Consider the following 17,773-nt stretch of genomic DNA (forward strand, 5'->3'; position numbering starts at 1 on the left):
GTACTCGATTGGATAATGGGGATTATGAACTTTCCTACTTCAAGGCCCACTTGGCAAGATGTTAAAGCTTATTTATTTTAATCTAATAATCTCATAATATGATAAGTGTATTAGTGAAATCCAACAAGGGTCGGGTAGCTTGTCTGGGTGCTGCGTCAGTTCCGAAGGTTCCAGTGACTCGTTTGAGAGGGACAAGCTGCACAAACCTGTCCACAGGCTCCGCCTCCTCCAGCCGTGTTTTGAAGGTGCAATGGATATGTCTTTCTGATGGACGCTGTGCCGGCAAACACGTGACGCCGTGTGAGCTCACGCGCGTCCTCCCCTCCCTCGTTTATAGCGCGGCTGCAGCTTTATTAAGAATCTGTCAGGAACCTGCTGGTGAGCGACTCTGCTGGTACAGTACGTTGATATTAAAACTGCCATTCATCAGAGAAAACTCATAAAACAACTATCGGCTTTGTTTGTATTCCTGTTACAAACTGCGACGTGGAAACTCATCAAAGCTGATAATTGACCAGATGTTGCTGTTGCCGTGTAGATAATAAGGAAAAGGGCCTTGGAGGTGCTCAGACAGGCTGGTGTGTGGCGCTCATAAAGGTTCTCCAATATAAATCTCTCCTCATCGCTTTCTCTCTAATGTAGAACGTCGGTGATGTATCTGTTTTATGTTCAGAATTTAACAGCGATGGTTCTGAAGGTGATGAAGAGCTCCTGGAAAAAGATGGTAAATTAAGTTGTGTGTGTGTGTGTGCGTGCGTGTGTGTGTGCGTGCGTTTCTTACACTCCACGGAGAGCGTGATGAGGTGCACCCACGGTCGATCCTGCGTCTTCTGCTCAACCATGCACCTCACCTCTCTACCGTTATCCGCCGGCGTGGGAACCAGGCGATACTCGCTGCGTACAGTTACCGTGCCATCGGGCCCGTTGGTGGTGCTTGTCGAGTGGTTCCCCCCCACCGACGCCAACCATTTGATGGTGGCTGCCGGTTTGCCGTCTGCTGCCTCGCAGCGGGCCACCACCACTGACTTGGTGCCGGCCTGGACAGTCACCACGCTGGCTGTGTTCTTAGGCTTGGCTGGAAGACACAGAACAAAAAAAGAAAAAGGAAGGTTGGGGATGGTGGGAGGAGCGGGACAGAAGTAAGGAGAAGACCACGGAGGAGGGGGGAGGGCAGGGGGGGAGACCAGCGAGGAGATCCAGGCATTTCCACCGCAGCATCCTACCGTGACACTCAACGCTGCGGCGTGACCCTCGCCATCAAATAAAAATAAAGTTCCTCATCGTGTGAAGGTGGATTACGCTCTCTCCACAACCCAGACACCAGTTGGGGCTTTCACACTGTGGAAACCGTCTAGAGGGAACAAGTAAAGTCATCATGCGGCGCAGGTGAATCCCCTCGACTGAAGTGAAACATCAAACCCAATAACAAGGATTTCACATTTAATGCTGACATACTAAACATTATTTTCTCTCCCCATCACATTAGTTTTGTTAAATCAAACTGGACTTCTTCTACAAAGTGGCAATGTTCCATGAAAATGTCCTTCCCTTCTTCAAAAGAAAAAGCCCGACCTCGGACGCGCCGCGAATCAAAATGTCAGCGAATTCCATTATTTTGTGTTGTCAAGTGTTACAAGTCTGTCCAAATGAGTAAATTTACCCCGAATGCTTTTCAATCTGCTGTGGCCATCATGGAGTAATTGAAATATTTTATCTACTGGCGTCGCCTGACGGTTTATTGAGGTCACTTTCCTTTCTTTCCACGAAATGAGTAAAAAAAAAAAAGCAGCACCCGCGCGAAAAGGCCTCACAACAAAATCAATACTTCGATCGCTTCTTAAAATTCGGGGCTGGAACCATCTGTCATAAGTGCCGTGTCACATTAACCTGGACAGTTTTTCATGCTAATAAAAAAAACAAACAAACAATGCAATCACTGAAACAGAGCCACGGAGGGTCGGCTTCTTATTGTTCGATTTTTAGCCGTGTGGACTGTTCCATTAGTGCATTAGAACACTGGAGTAGCTGCGGCACATCCATTAAAGGTCTTATCTGGGGTTTGTTTGTTTTTGTGGAGTCCTCTTGGTTGTTCGCAGGTCGAGATCGTTGCCTGGCTACAGCCATCATCCATCAGTTGATAACGGCGCCGATGACGCATCAAAGTTCCACGCTGCACACGAGTTTCCCGTGTAACGGAGCGCTGACGTGCAGGATCTGGAGTGGCCAGAAAAGGAGAAAAACATACGTCTGCATACGCAAGACGTAAGACGGTCCCGTGTTCTGGTTGACAGCCGCAAATTCATCAACGAGTGGAGGCAAATTTTGCTTTTTGAGCAACAAATGAATCAAAACTTAAAACACATTTCTATTTTTCTCTCCATGGCCGTTGAAGGCAGCTTGTTGCTTCTCATTAATCCCAGTGTGGGCCTTAAACCCAAATGAGCCGGAACAAACAAACAAGGACGAACCAACTACGCCGACACTGTAGTTTACATGTGGACCAGACATTTGTGAAAATGTCACGGCCACAAAAGAATCAAATCAAGGGAACTTGTTTCATTTTAACGAGACCAAAACCCGAGAGAGAGAGAGAGAGAAAATGTGGTTTTGGCCAAGAGATCTTCAAACAATAAATGGTTGCAATACTTCAGTTGGTTTATGGTCTCCCATTTTAACTCGTTCCCACGCTCAAAAGACTGAAAACAAGTTAGAGCTTTGTGACCACGAGGGAATCGAAATGTTTGGAACAACTTATAAATCTGCGGCCACTCATTAATCAATCGAAGTGCATCAACACGTTGTCACGCCACAGGAACAATTTATCTGCCATAGCCACAAATTGCTGAAATCGTGGGAACGTGGGGGGGGGGGGGGGGGCTGAAATCTCGTCAGATGGCGGTGGTGTTGCGTCGAATCAGCTCCAGCGCCGCCCGTCAACTCCCATCCAGGTGGCTTTACGAAGGCCTCGCGTATTAAAAGAGACAAGAGAGGAGACGATTCAAGGAGCAGAGGAGACTGGAGGAGCCGAGACCACGGGGGGGGGGGGGGCAAAAGAACCAAGACATCAGAGGAACAAAGAGGATGACAGAGGACATAAACAGAGCTGAGCACTCAGAGTGGAGATGCAAGGGGGAGGAGGAGGAAGGGGGGTCGGGATTGATCTGGGGGCTTTAACAAGTCGGGAGTGTCTGTCCCTGATGTGTTTCGTGACATTGCATCCAATCGAGCCCGCCGCTACTCCTCACATCCGTCTGAGACTTTCTGAGTACAGAGTAATTAGACGGCAGGCGGGAAGCCACGCTGAAGGAGCAGGGTAAACACTGCATCGCCACCCAGCCCCCGCACCCCTGCCGCTGCCCCCCCCCCCCCCAGTAAAATCAACAGGCTAAATGAGGAACACGCAGACAGGAAAAAGGTATAACAGCGGCGTTCTCAGCTACGTTTGGCTTTCTGTAAATTCACTACCAGTCTGCATTGTGATGGGTTTTTTTTTCTTTAATTCAAAAATGTATTTATTTATTTATCTCTTTATTTTATGGTAACATGCAGCCCCCCCCCCAGCAGCTGAAGTGTGCCTATTTACTTGCTTTCCTTGAGAGAAACATTTGCTGTCTTCTTTTCAGCCGGAACCGCTCGGCGAAGGCAGTGCGTGCCCTGACTTGAACCTGGAACTTCTTTCAGACTTCGTGTCTCATCTTCTGGCTGTGTCCTCCCCCCCCCCCCCCCCCCCCCCAAGCTGGAAGACTGCCAGCTGCGCCCCCAACAAGTTGTGAAAATGTGCTGCTACGTGGCAGGATTTGATTGTGAAAGCGGCCGTTGCTCAATTTAAGGCCGCGTTCAGGAAGCGCAGTTGACATCTGTCACCGTGGTCGAGTTGTGCTGACACCAGCCAGACTTGCAGAGATCTCATTACTGCAGCCCTGTACTGACCCACATTCCACCTCGCCATGACAATTCCACACTAACTCATCTGTCACTACCTTCGACGAGGAGGTTGTGATTTCTGAGGTGTTTGTTTGCCTGTCAGCAGGAATACAGAAAAACTAGGTGAGGCGGATTTTCTCCAAACCTGTTGGAAGATTTTGCGGTACGAGCCAGGGAAGAACATATTAAATTTTTGACCCAATTAGTTGTAGCACCACCTGGTGGCAGTATGCAGCCTTGCAAGTTCTTTTTTTTTCGTTCTCCTTGCAGGTGGACCAGCTCAACCTCGACCTACTCATTGAGCGGTTCTTCACGGCGCACTGCTGCCAATACCTGTCCATCAAATCAAGGGCTGAGATGGAAAGACATCCAGCGGAGGTGCTTTTAAAAACAGCGGAGATGTGCTTTTTCGTTTCGGAAACCTTCAGGGACGGAGACGGTCCAGTGTACGGAACACGCGCAGTCCCATACAGCGCATCCACTTGGCCTGGATGTGCGGGACATCAGGACCCCTGACCTTGGGGTTCTGTGGCTGCAGTGGGACTCAGGCGGCGGTAGAATCGTGACTCAAAGAGGCTCAGATGTGTTTAAAATTAATAACAATGATCAAATCATATCCTTGTCTTTCTGAGGTATTTTCTTCCATCTCTATTATGAAAATGACTTCCAAGCTAATTATTGATCATCATTATTGATTGCTAATGACTGTTTTCGAGGACATTCCTTGAAAAAGCTCGTCCCCCGTCACACATCAACTCCACTGGATCCTCAAGGACACAAACTCAATCCTCCCTCGCTTGCATGTGATGGAATCACCAGTTGGCAACACCAAAACAGCCTGTAGAATCGGAGAGATTTGGCTCCGGCTGATGGCTCCTATCAGTGCTTCCTCCTCCTCCTCCTCCTCCACTACACATATGGATTTATTCACTGCTGCACCCTGATGAAGGCAGCACACTGATGCATTTTTTTTTTTTATTTTCTCCATTGCTGCATACATTATCCCAAAATCAATAAAAGCTTCTGGAGCTTGTTAATTTTTTTTTTTTTTTTTGGGAGGGGGGGGGGTGTTGGAATTTGTGTCTTGCCAGCTGCCCAGGTTTGTAAGCATCATGTCTGGGTTCCACACGTTGCTGCTGAATATTTCCAGACATTGTTGGGGGGGGGGGGGGGGGCGACAAAAACATCTGTTTGGCTCTCAACTGCTAACAATACATGAATATTCAGGCAACGCTCAGATAGTTTATTCTGCTGCGCCTGTGTGGTTTTGACAACTCGTTATTGGCTGCTAGACATGTTGACAAACTGCATTCATTTAAGCTTCAGACCAATTTAGTTAATTTTAGCTTGAGAGGACTAGCGAAGTGCCTAGAGGACAGAGAGAGAGAGAGAGAGAGAGAGAGAGAGAGAGAGAGAGAGAGAGAGAACACTTCTTAACCCAGCTCATCTGAGGAGGAGAAAGCACCTTGAGGCCTTACATTTGATACATTTTCGTCCCAATGCACTTTGGCTGCGTTTTGTGTTCCCATCTGACGACAAATACACACGCAGCTGCATTTTTCTCTGTTTTGCTTTCCCTTGTCTGTCAGCAACATCCCATTAATGGAAAGTGGGATGGATGTTGTTCTAATTCAGCAAAGATGTTGGCGCAGGAGCAGGGTTCGCAGTCATACATCTGGTTTATCTGCTAATAGACAAATTTAACATTTTTCAGCAGATGGGAACTGTCTCTGTTCTCTGATAGTCATGAAATTATATTAATGTTACAGTAGCACGTCAATAAAAACACGATAAATCTTAATGCCTGGAACCTACGGAGCAAATTCCAGACCAAAAGGAGTTATTGTCCGACGGAAACATCATTCGAGCTTGTGGCTGGAGTGGGACTTAAAAACGGCACATTTCAGTGACAGTGACACAGACTCTAAGAACGTGATTCCAGGAGAACACAAATGGACGGGAAGGTAAAAATATACTGGAGTTAATTCACACACATGCACACGCGCACACACACACATTCCTTCTTCAGATCTCGAACTCCGTTCCTCACTCCTGACCCTCGCTTCACCTGGGAGCGGCCGGCGAGGTGGTCGCCGAGCAGCTGACGGGAGTTGTTGGGATCTCAATGCTTTACTGTCTAAACAGCAGATGTTCAGGAAACCTTCACTCCTGTGTTTAGTGACTCGGTGAAAAACCAGCCAAGAAACACTGCATTCATCTTCATCATCGTCATCATCATCAAGTGGAAAAAACGCCAGGTCAAATTGCCTATTTACCTCCACAGAGGACGTTTGCTGCAACATCTGGCAGGATTTGGTGAAGACTGTCTGGTTTTCCTGAAACCAGGCCCAAGTCTTGACAGGATATGATGTCACTCGGACCCATTCGGCCTTCCTGCGTACGAGCGGTTGGATCTCCGCTGACATTGCAGTTGTTCTCCAGTTCATCACCGCAGCTGCAGATCAGCCTCCCTCTTCGTATTCCATCACTGGGGCGGTGATGATCAGCTCAGGGCGCCGACACCCCTCTCACCTCGGCGGGTATTTATGTCCAGTTGTCTTCACTTTGCGCCGTAAGATGCAGTGTAATTGGCCACCATTGATTTTATACGGTCCACATCCAAGGTAATATCATCGTTCACATTCAGGTGAGTGATTCTTCTTCACATCCCAATAAGAGAGTAATAAGATCGGCTGGCCTTGCTGCTGTATCCAATAAGTTCTAATATGATTGGCTGTCATGATTAAGTATTCATACATAAATAAGATTGGGGTGAGGCTGGTTCTATACGCAATATTGTATAATATGATTGGCTGCCAGGAGTTGTGGCTTCAATAAAACCTAATGTGTTGGGCTGGTATATATCAAATAAGCTCAAATGCGACTGTCTTCCAATGACTTTGAGACTCTCGGTTTTTCGGGCACGTTAACACGGACCAGAATCTGTCCCACAGCGCTTGGCAACGCTGCGACTTCAGACAAAAGGCGAGTGAGTGAGCTTTCCAGCACGTATTTCCCCGTCTACCTCGTCTTTGTGCCAGCAGCAGCAGTTTAGGAAGCTTAGCCCGCGTCTATCTGCAAGCCCACCAGAGTATCCTTCTGTCTTGTTTCTGTAGGACGGCCAAGTTTCTGCAGCTCCTGTGTTCGCCGTTCTCTGTGAGCGAAGCTTCAAGAGTGGATTTGGTATTGTGGTTTTTATTTTTTTGTCAAGGTTTACTTAGAGGAAGTAGTGGCCCCGCTGAGGGAACGCATGAAAGGAATTGTAAAACATCTTACTGCCTCACACAACTGGGTCCACTGGAATGAATTTATTTTAATTATTGCGTTTTAAAAAGCTCTTATTGTGCAGAGTCTCCGGAGTGACTCGCGGAAGCGTCTTTGTGCGCTACTTTAGCGTCGCAATAATCCCCAGACCTTCATCTGACTGCTCACTCGTTTGCGCTCCATTCTTGCAGAAATTAGGCTTTATTTCAATTCATTCATTGATTGGCAAACATAAATAAAGCGGTCTTGAAATTGCACCTAATCTCTGCAACAACAAAAGGAGTCGTCTCCTGCATTCCCACTGACAAACAAGGAGCAGCGGGCATGAACTGCGGGGAAGAGGAGTTGAGAGGAGAGGAGGTGTTTCAGTTCCAAGTGCAGCACCTCAGAAGCTCTGTGGAGCCTCCCACTCTGACAGAGGAGCCTCATGGAGGAGCTCTTCATGACACCAGCGCGGATGCTACCGACCATGTAGCGCCAGCGCCGCGCTCCCATATTCACAGTCAAGGGAGTTTTTATTCAAATTAAAGCTTGAAGCCACCTCGGTGCTGCTAACTGTAAGGAGAGGACAACCGCCATCTGATTCCTTTGTAAAAGGAGTGTAAGCAGGAGGAGGTGTGGGCGGATGAACAACACCAGCTGTCTGCCATTGCTAATCGGATGCTAACAGACACTAAACATCCACTCGTTTTTTTTTTTTTTTTTAAATAAAGAAAAACGGGGGAATTTAGGTGTTTCTCCACATTCCACATCCTGGGTTACATACAAGCTGCGTGCTAATGAGCGGCTTTAACGCTGCCGAGTAAACAGGTGCGTGAATCAATATTTATGACTTTTTATTTGCTTACTTTTTATATTTACTTTTTAAAATCATAGTTTACACAGGTATTTGTAAAGCCAGGCTACACACCCAGAGCAGTGGCACAGTAAACACAGGTGTAATTGATCAAATTAATTATGGTCCCATTCCCAGCATGCACAGCACCAGGGCCCCTGCATACCTAATTAATCTAATGAATGTTATTAGCGTTTATCCTGCAATGACAAGTCCAAATAGCTGCTGTGAGAAGGGCTTCAGGGGAGTGGCGACAGGAGGTCAGCGTGCAGGTAGATTCAGGGGCGCGCGTTCACCAGACGCAGGTTCACGTTCGTACCAAAGCAATAGCGTGACATCTAAACATGAGATGCAGACCGTCTCGGGACTGGTTGTGGTCCTGGACCCTGGACCCAGTCCCTCCTCTCCTCGCTCGCTGTCATCACACTCAGCACAAACACTTCCACGCTTGAGACGCACCGTCGTGTTATTTCTGCTATCGATTGTGCATCAGCGACACTTTCAAAAGTGCCAGCCGTGACTGGAAACAATGGGCTCCACGGTGCGTTCAATTGCACCTCGTAAACTCAGATAGCTCCTAGAGTGACCAGGATAGTTGTGCAAAATTACAGAGTGTATATTTTCTTTTCTGTATCATTATCTTTTACGCCAACATTTTCCACTACAAAGCAAAATCATACTATTGTATCTTAGGAATCCCAGATAATCAAGTCAAATTGTTATACAGCCTCATTTTCAGAAACATAAAAACAAACTTCTCCCTCTTTCAAGCTGCCGTCCGCTGTCTGTGCTCACCACCACCACCATTGCTGCATCATGACGAAACTCTGAGCCGACCCACAAATAAGCCGAATAAATACACATCTTTCTTTTTCCCACGGTGATTAAAAAAAAGGTTTGACAGGTCAACGTTTTCATCAACCAGGGAACTAAAAAGTGCATGTAGAACCTGCCTGGTTACCATCTAAGGATATTAGTCCTGGAACATCTTGACTACTGTCTCATCTCCTTTCTCCTTCAGTTCGCACAGGGAAATCTGGACGAAGGGAAATCCTCTGGCGGCGCCGACATGAGATGTGATGAAATTAAAACAGGTTTTCTCACTCTCCGGTGGAGGCGAAGGGAGACATGCACGAGGGACTCACCCGCGTCGCTCCCCAGCGAACGCTGGAGGATCACATCATACAATAATGGTTAAAACGCGGAGTGTTGAAACACAACAACGGCTGGGCGCTGCCACCGTGGAAGAGGACCAAATGTTGTTTGGAGCTTCCAGCTTGCACCTCTCATGAGCAGCATGTTGCAGACATACTGTCGGTTTAAAACCTTTGGTTCTTTTTTTTCCATCGTTTTTTTTTTCTTTTCTGAGGACTTCAATTCTTTTACAGGAAACAGGATCTAGTTCAAGTGATGTAGCTGGAATATAATTTATTCCAACAAGAGACTTTTAACACGCTTGCCAGCAGCAAAGCTCATCCGTGTCTTCAGCAGGAGACACAGGACGTGAACTTCAGCATGTTCGTTTACGTCTACTGTCCTGCTGTCCGTGTCACCATCCATTTTCTACTGCTTATCCTGTTAAGGGTCACGGGGGGTGGAGCCTATCCCAGCAGCCTTCAGGCGGAGAGAGGCGGGGTTCACCCTGGACAGGTCGCCAGTCCATCTCAGGGCCAACACATAGAGACAGACAACCATTGGCTCTCCCAGCCACACCTAGGGTCAATTTAGAGTCTGGATTCGTCCGGCTGATCCAATACGATTGCAATGTATAAGGACTGCATGTCTATATAGAGACGCTCACACTTTAAATTTAGTGCTGCTTCAGAATCTTTCACATTCATCTTCTCGTTGGCCTCTAACCGGGCCGTACCATGAGACAACTCTCAAGAATACGCTGTAAACTGCCTCGTCTACGAGTCCAACGGGAGCTTCGGTTAAAGACAGCAGAGATAAGCAGACGGCTGAGGAGGCGCCTATGAATCATGGATCCAGCTTGTTGGAATCGTGGATCTCTTTTTAAGCTTTTGGTGATCCAGTCTATCCAACTTATTTTTTTGTTTTTGTTTTCCAGACAAGGTGTCTGCAAGGCGTCTTTCTACTCACCGAGCATGATGAGGGTGGTGGTCCCTTGTTCATTTCCAGAGGGGTAGGTAGCGTACTCGCAGGTGTAGCGGCCGGCGTCAGACATTCTCAGGTTGGAAATCCTGATGGAGGGATTTTCCAGGCTGTTGTGGAGGAAAACAACTCGGTCTTTGAAGGACAAGTTGGGGAAACTCTGCCCATAGATGGGATGGTACACAGCAATGTTGTCCCTCTGGCCGTCGATCGGCTCCCATATCCAAGATACCTGGTTTCCAAAAACAGACAATATTTAATCCACAAGGATTTTTCAAAAATACTTTAACACCAAAAAAAAAAGCGTCAAATTCAGTTTTGGAAAAGAATCTCTATTCAAACCCAGCAGAACAGAAGAAATCCCAGTGAGTCACTCATGATGGACTATTTTACTCTTAAATATTTCATGATAAACTGAATAAAGAAAAAGCAAATCTGGAGGTTTAAACTGCCGCGACAGTGTAATCATACGCGACTTGCAGTTTTTAGAGCAACTCCAACACAAAAGTGAAGCAGTACCAGTCCTGCAGCTGAGCGCAGCAGCGAGGCCGTGGAAGCACAAAAGAGAGGGGCTGACACTACATCCTAACAGTCCGAGTGGGCGAACAATCCCACGGTCCACACTCCTAAAGTACAAAAAAACCTCGAAACACTCAGTTTCAAGAGGTTCCGTCATCGTTCGAGAGGAATTCTCAACAGGAACAGGGTGTTTTTACCCTTTCTGAGGAGAAATGTAGAATATCTTGGTATTATATACTCCGATATAAGCGACAAGTTCGCAACAAAAATGGTCAGGTGGTCAAGAAATGCAGCTCCCATCAACAACACGGGGGTCAGAAATGCCATTTGCTCAAGTGTTAGAGGTGAGCCGCTCCTTCGCCCTTAAGATAATTCACGCTCCTTCTCTCTTGTTTTGCAGAATCAAATATCTTAAAGATTTGTATTTGACTTGGTTTCAGGGTTAGAACTCCAGCAGGATTCGCTGAAATGTCAACGCATAAAATAAATGTGAAATGAACCTCCAGAGCTGTTCTAAACCTGGTCGATGGCTGTCGAGCTCCGTGGTTCTGTGTTGCCAAGCGTCCCTAATATTCCGTCTATTCCATTTCCATGAATTAGGCTGCGAAAGTATTGAAATTTGCCCTCAGACTCAATTAAAGCTGAGTAAGGAGCCAAAAATCATAAATTAAATGTCTCTCATCCAGAGCCTATTGCCACTTTAAACAGGGTTTAAGCTGGAGTCGTCTTCAGTGCTGTTTCAAGAGCAAACGGCTGTCTGGCGCTCCAGCAGGTAGACGGCGAGGGAGCGGCTGGGAGGAAGCGTGCGTGAGAGCAGAGGAGAAGGTTGAAGGGTGCAAGAAGGACGATTGATTGTGACTCAGACGTCGGCTCACATTAGAGGATGATGAGAATCCCTCCTTGGCTGTACACCCAGGAGTAACAAATAAAGGGCAATTTGGCCTTTCGGCAATTTCAGTTTTTTTGTATGTAAATAAATTGGTTATTGATTCCATGAAGCACTCCAAGAGGAACAGAGAGAGCTGGTAAACAGCAGCTCACTGCATGTTGCTCTTGTCTGTGAGGTGGCTGTGTGTGTGTGTGTGTGTGTGTGTGTGTGTGTGTGTGTGCGCGCGCGCGCGCGCGCGAGAGAGAGAGAGAGACAGGAGTTTTAGATCAATCATAAGCTGGGGACTGATAATGTAAATTGACTTTCAAATCATTGATGCTTCATATTCTTGTGTGTCGGTGCCTCTCCAGCAGGTGAATTAACAGGAAATGATCTTATAACGTTAAAAAAAACCAACAACCAGTCAGTTCTGGATTTGACGAGACAGAAACACGACAATTTTCTCTTTGAGGAAACCAACATCAATCAAATCGCTAAAATTCCATTAAAACCAGTTTGCATTTGAGCTAAACGTCTAAATCAAAATCAGCTGCTGGAAAAACCGAGAGTGGGAGACCCAGAGAAGCTCTTGACAAAGAAATCCAGGTCGGAACCTCAACTACAAAGTTTTCTTAGATGAAGGTGAAGCTAAACAAAGATAATGTCGACAGGACTAGATTAAATCAGACAACTGAAAGGCCCCCCCGCGATGGCTTCTTTCTCAAGCCGTGCGCCATCATTCCCCTAAATCTGAGGAGAACTGGTGTGGATTCTTTTCAGCTTCATCCTTTTCGCCGCTGCTGAAGTGAACGAGAGGAAAAGTCGAAGAGAGCGCAAACTTCTGCCAAGAGACACGGCATCATCCCATCTGGGTCCAGTTCCTGGATCAGTTCTGTGTTCTAATCAATTCCTCCTCAAACTGAAGGCTACGTGTGGCACCGGCTGAACGGTGGTGTGGGATCAAGAGAGGGCTCCGCGGGCCCTTGTGCCCACAACGCGCGGTGACATTTTCCACACAGCAACCCTGGCGAATCCCAACCCCCATGCGCACACGAGAATTGGCCTCGAGTTCCATCATCCTACCAAATTAGTACCCAGTTATCCTGCCGGACAAACACCAGCGAAATAGATCTCAAAACAAAGTTTTTATCTCTCCCTTTGCACAAGTTACATCCCTCCATCAAGCACAATCAACCGGGCAGTTCTTAACGCTATTATTACTCTTGACAGACAGACAAACTATCATCAATCACGTTGTCTCCACAGTAACGGCGGTTCATGTATACCGGCTCTGAGCGCTGCCAAAAAGCAGCTGACCTACATGTCGCACGGTGCAGCAACACATAATGACACACAGCACAAAGGAGCAGCTGCTGCTGCCTTCACTATACAGGCAGAGCGTCCGACATCCAGCCAGCCAGACGTATTGTCATCTGTTCTGCTCTGCAGGATAGGATTCTGAAATTGCAAACATCTCTCAAGGAACACACGGTACAAGGGGAGAAGACGGATGATGTAAAAAACGTGAAAGAGAAGCGAACAAACAGTGATCAGAGAATAAAATGGACTTTATGTTGGGTCGTGTGGTGCAATGGTGACGTGGTCCACAGTCTCGTGTTCCCCTCCAGAGCTCCAGCTTGCGGTATGTCCCTTTACAGCTGGAATTTCATCCAGCTGCCATTTTGCCACTCGTGACCCACCAAGTTGCATCTCAGTCAAACAGGAGACTTGAATTCAAAGCAAGTCAGTGAAGAACGTGTCCTAGGACCCGGGAGTAAGTGAGCAAAGTGCTTCAGCTTCTCTAAGCCAGTGGGTGCTTGGTGATGCTAGCAAATGCCACATTTGTGAGTTATCATAGCGGGGCTGAAGGAGACTGCAGAGGCTGTGGCGGAACATTGAACGTCCCCACGGGGAGAACGGGGGACGTGTAAAGTCCAGCGTCTGTGGCGTCTGGTTTGCGACATTGGTTATTTTCTGCAAATCTGGTGTAAAAATCCTGTTGATTTGAACAGAAACACGACATCCCTGCAGCGCTATGATGGAAAAATTAATAATATCACAGCAACTGACGTTTCTTGTCTGTCCAAGCATGCGTTGTTTTCAACCCAGCACCCACCGAGCTGCCCCCTCCCTGACTGTGAGCTGTTGGACTTCCTGGTTAAGCGTATACATGCCGGAGTGAGTTTTAGGCGCTCCAGGGAGGCTATGATTCCGCTCTTCCTTCCCGGTTTCAGTCAGACTAACCTGGATTCATGTATTTTACAAGTCCAGCTTTAGCCGGACGAACGCTTCTCTGTGGTGTCTGAAACGCGCACATGCACGCAGTGCGAATGACACATGTTTGGAGTTAATTGGAGCTGCTGTTCCCTTTGCACTTCACCTGCTCGGAGCGATAGTCGTTCACTCCGTCCCTGCTACTGCATCTCTCCGAGACGAGCTGCTTCACCTACATCGGCCAGAAACAATGCTGCCTTTCATCTGCCCACCTGTGTGAGTTTGGTTTTGCCGCCTCCATCGATGAACTGGCAGCGGAGATCAACCGACTCCGTGGGATACGCCTCCAGCTCCTCCTCAACCCGCACCTTCTGAGCCCCGACACCTGGAGGCGGGCGAAGAGAAGGTAGAGGGAGATTATGCAATCATCCAGAAAACCATGTCTGAATAATTAAACATTTGTTTGTTCATAGTAAAATTCAAAGAGAAACTAAAGAGATTAAAAGATCAAGGAAAGAGAAAGAGGGAGAGAGAGAGAGAGAGAGAGAGAGAACTGGCAACAATGAGTATTGCAAGTATTTCATTATGAATTTAATGAAATTGCTGTGATTGGTGTTTAAGCTCCTCTTGATTTTGTGTCTGTCTTTCATAGGTGATTTAAGATTCATAGAGAAGCTTGATGAAAACAAAGGAAGACAATTTAGGAAGGAAACAGAAGGAAACAACACAAGTTCATTAAAGAGACAGGAAGAAGATTCTGAATCATGAGCCTTTGATAAAAAGCCCAGGGCTCAGTCTCGGGGATCTTCTTTCACCGCGGCCCTGCTCATTACAGTCGAGCCCGTCTACCGGGAGGCAGCGCTAGGGGGCGAGCCCGTAGGAACGCCACAGCACCTCAGCAGCTGCTCCTCCGTTTCTGCTTGAAATTCAGTGGAAGACACTTGTAACTCTTTGCTTGAGCATGATAAACAGAGACGAGAGCACAGGGCTGGTCAGCCAAGACAGCTCGGGTTCACTGAAACGAGCCAGAGGAGCCGGCCTGTCTGTTCGAATGTAAACAGAGATGAAAGGAGGACGGTTAGAGCCAAGTGGTGTCTCAACACTGAGCGATACCTGTTGACCTGCAGCAAGTCGTAGCAGAATACTGAGTTTAAATTGAACAGCCCTCCCTTATGCTGTGATTGACTGACTCAACACTGCAGCGGCTGCTGCCCAGGCCAAACAAATGTGTTACAAGACTCCCTCTTTCTTTTTTCTTTTTTTGAAACTTTCAACGCTCGTAGAAAAAAAAAAATCACTCCGTGGCTGAGATGCCCTCATTTTATGCTCCCCCCCCCCCCAACAAAATCTGCGCGAGTGATTCTGTCATGTTTCTGCATTCAAATACACTCTGCAGGAGAGCCTGGCTTCCACTGAACCTCAGATGGATGTGACAAATAAAACTGATGTAGCAGAAAATGTTGGCTTTCAACTTCAGCTAGACTTTCACGCAGGAGCAGCAGGAAAGCAAACCACGGGATTACAAAAGTAATCCTTGATATTCGTCTGGTTTGCATGGGAGCTTCAGTTTGATGTCTTGGGGAGGCAAAACAAGTTCGATTTGAAGATCTTTTTTTTTTTTTTTTTCTGTAGCTCGACAACGGATGCAATTCAAAGTCAGACGTGGGATGCAAATAGACACCTAAAGTGAGGATATCCTTTTCCTGAATAAATGCAGAGTGAGATTATGTTACGTGTAAGTTTGGTGGGGGGGGGGGGGGGGGGAGTACAGGCAGTAGTTCCTCTAGTAGTTTACAGTAATTCCCCTTTTGTGTTCTCTTAAAAATCTGGAAAAAGTCCCCACATTTCTACTTCCGTAAAACAGGAGGAGTACTTGTTATTGAGTCCACTTGAGTGTCAAAAGTACACATTCTGCATGATATCTGTGTACACTATCAATCCTCAAGCATAATAAATCTGTTTGTGTTGCAGTTGTGCGACTGATTATGTCCTTCTGAAGTTGTAAGGCTTCAAATTAAAAAAACAAACAAACAAAAACAACAACATACTACCTGCACCCGTGTTGCCACAAAGGCGCCTTGGACGCACAAAGACATTTTCCCCTCCTGCATCACTTCTTCGTGATGCAGGAGAACCAGACACGTATTTGTAGCTTCAAGCTAATGGCAACCGATGGTTAAAAACAACAAAACTGACCAAAAATGTCCGTCTGCAAACTCTCAAGTGCATCATCTGGTATAATCCACAACTGTATTTCTTCCAAACGTTTGCTCAGTCGTCAGTAAACACTACCACTTGAGCAGAATACGAAGTACGACTCCAGATTCCGCGCTGGTTCACAACACGTCGGAATCGCTCTGTTTCAGCTGCCATCAAAAGTCATCTCATCAGACGAAACCAGCTTTGCCGTTGTTAGCCTTTAGCCACCATTAGCTTCAAGCTAAATATACGAGGTTGGGTCTCTCTGAGTTCTGGAGGAACGAAGAAGCGATGAAGGAGGGGAAACAATGTCCTTGTGAGCTCAGGACACATTGTTGTGAGTACTTGAAAGGGAAAATGCACATTTTGGGTGAAGCATCACCTTAAGGACCTGTGGCCAACAGTTTCTCCCTCGTGTGTTTATGTGAAGAATGTGCTCAGTAGAGGCGGCTGACATGAATTGTCTCTGCCTCGAAGCAACGACGCTTTTTATTTGGATTAGTTCTCAACGAGCACCACTCAACCAGTCAGACAAATCGCTGTATTAAAAAATGATTCAGAGTGTTGAAAATCAACAAATTACATTTGCTGTATAACGTCTCTGGGTCTTAATGAACTGTAATGAACTTGTAATCCTGGTAAATGAGGGGGGGGGGGGGAGAGAGAGAGAGAGACTGCAACAGAAATAAGACAAACAAAAAGTGAAGGATGACAGAGAGCAGAACAGAGAACTTGTAATCCGCCATTAATGCGATCCAGTCCACGTCCAGCAGCTCAATGTGTTTGGCGGCACTCACATACAAACCATACGAGGCTTCAAGTGACATTTTTAAAGGCTCTTTGATTGCTCATCACTTGGAATCGATTCACTGAACTTCCTGACACTTACTTTGCTGGCCCCAGCATTTCATGATCTGCTTTTATTTGCTCCTTTCTTCCTCTTCCTCTGCTCTTCCCCTTTAACCGCTCTCGTTCCCCTCGTGATCCAGAGCCCTGCCACAAACTCCCTGGTGACCTGGGCAGAAATCCTTCCAGGGTCTTTTCTCCTCCACCTCCCCTTGCTCTATGCCCTCTCAGCCAGCCACTGTGTCTGCAAAGATAAAACTCTTGCGGGGAGCCTGCCTCTCACTCTCTCCACAAGAAAAGGGGATAAGCACCCGCTAACCGCTAGCAAGCCCCGGGTGGCTCCACGGAAAAAGCCTCTTAGTGTGTGAGGGATTGATTAGGACAATATGTTACATGGACCAGCATGGAGGTGAATGGATTGGGATTTGGCCTGCAAATCAGCTGTAAAACACAGTCACACACCAACTAAGAGAGTGTGTGTGTGTGTGTGTGTGTGTTTGTGTGCTATAGGGGATGTTTTGGATTTGTAGCATGCAGGCATCCACGTCTGCCCATGTGTGCTGGAATGAATTTTGTGTGTAAAGGCATATGATTGCTTAACATTGTGTGTGTGTGTGTGTGTGTGTGTGTGTAATTACAGTGCATGTGTGTGCAAAAATCAGAGCATCTTGCTGTAATGTGAATGCAGTGAGACTGACTAAGTCATTGAACCACAATCTCTTGCCTGAGGGAGACAATGGGCTGTCAAACAAGTTATCCATTCCTTCTGTAACACACACACGCACACACACACACACACACACACACACACACACACACACACACACACGCACACACACAAAAGTCATAAACGCAAACTCTCGCTGTCGGATGAGTTTCTCCATGGTCCAAATAAACACCACACTTAATCTCTGTCTCTCTTATTTTCCTCTCCCTCCATCATTTCTCTGTTTTTAATTCTCTCATGTTCAAACACAGATTCATTTCCC

General features: G+C 46.8%; 1 protein-coding gene across 3 annotated transcripts in view; it reads right to left on the reverse strand.

Moving 5' to 3' along the window:
• pvrl2l (PVR cell adhesion molecule related 2 like) overlaps window positions 1–17,773 on the reverse strand; it is a 302,926-nt gene that overhangs the window by 154,245 nt on the left and 130,908 nt on the right. For 2 of the 3 annotated variants that reach the window (XM_086193277.1, XM_086193275.1), the window contains exons 2-4: window positions 14,012–14,124; window positions 10,127–10,370; window positions 782–1,075 (exon numbers count right to left, since the gene is read on the reverse strand). In XM_086193277.1, coding sequence (XP_086049403.1) covers window positions 782–1,075; window positions 10,127–10,370; window positions 14,012–14,124 — 651 coding nt within the window. Of the gene's footprint in view, window positions 1–781; window positions 1,076–10,126; window positions 10,371–14,011; window positions 14,125–16,827; window positions 17,022–17,773 lie in introns of those variants that run through there. The other variant, XM_086193276.1, reaches the window with a different exon arrangement.

Source organism: Aulostomus chinensis, chromosome 22 (assembly GCF_037954235.1).
Source record: "Aulostomus chinensis isolate RoL2024-O1b breed Wild chromosome 22, RoL_Achi_v1.0, whole genome shotgun sequence".
In the NCBI taxonomy this organism is placed as follows: Eukaryota; Metazoa; Chordata; class Actinopteri; order Syngnathiformes; family Aulostomidae; genus Aulostomus; species Aulostomus chinensis.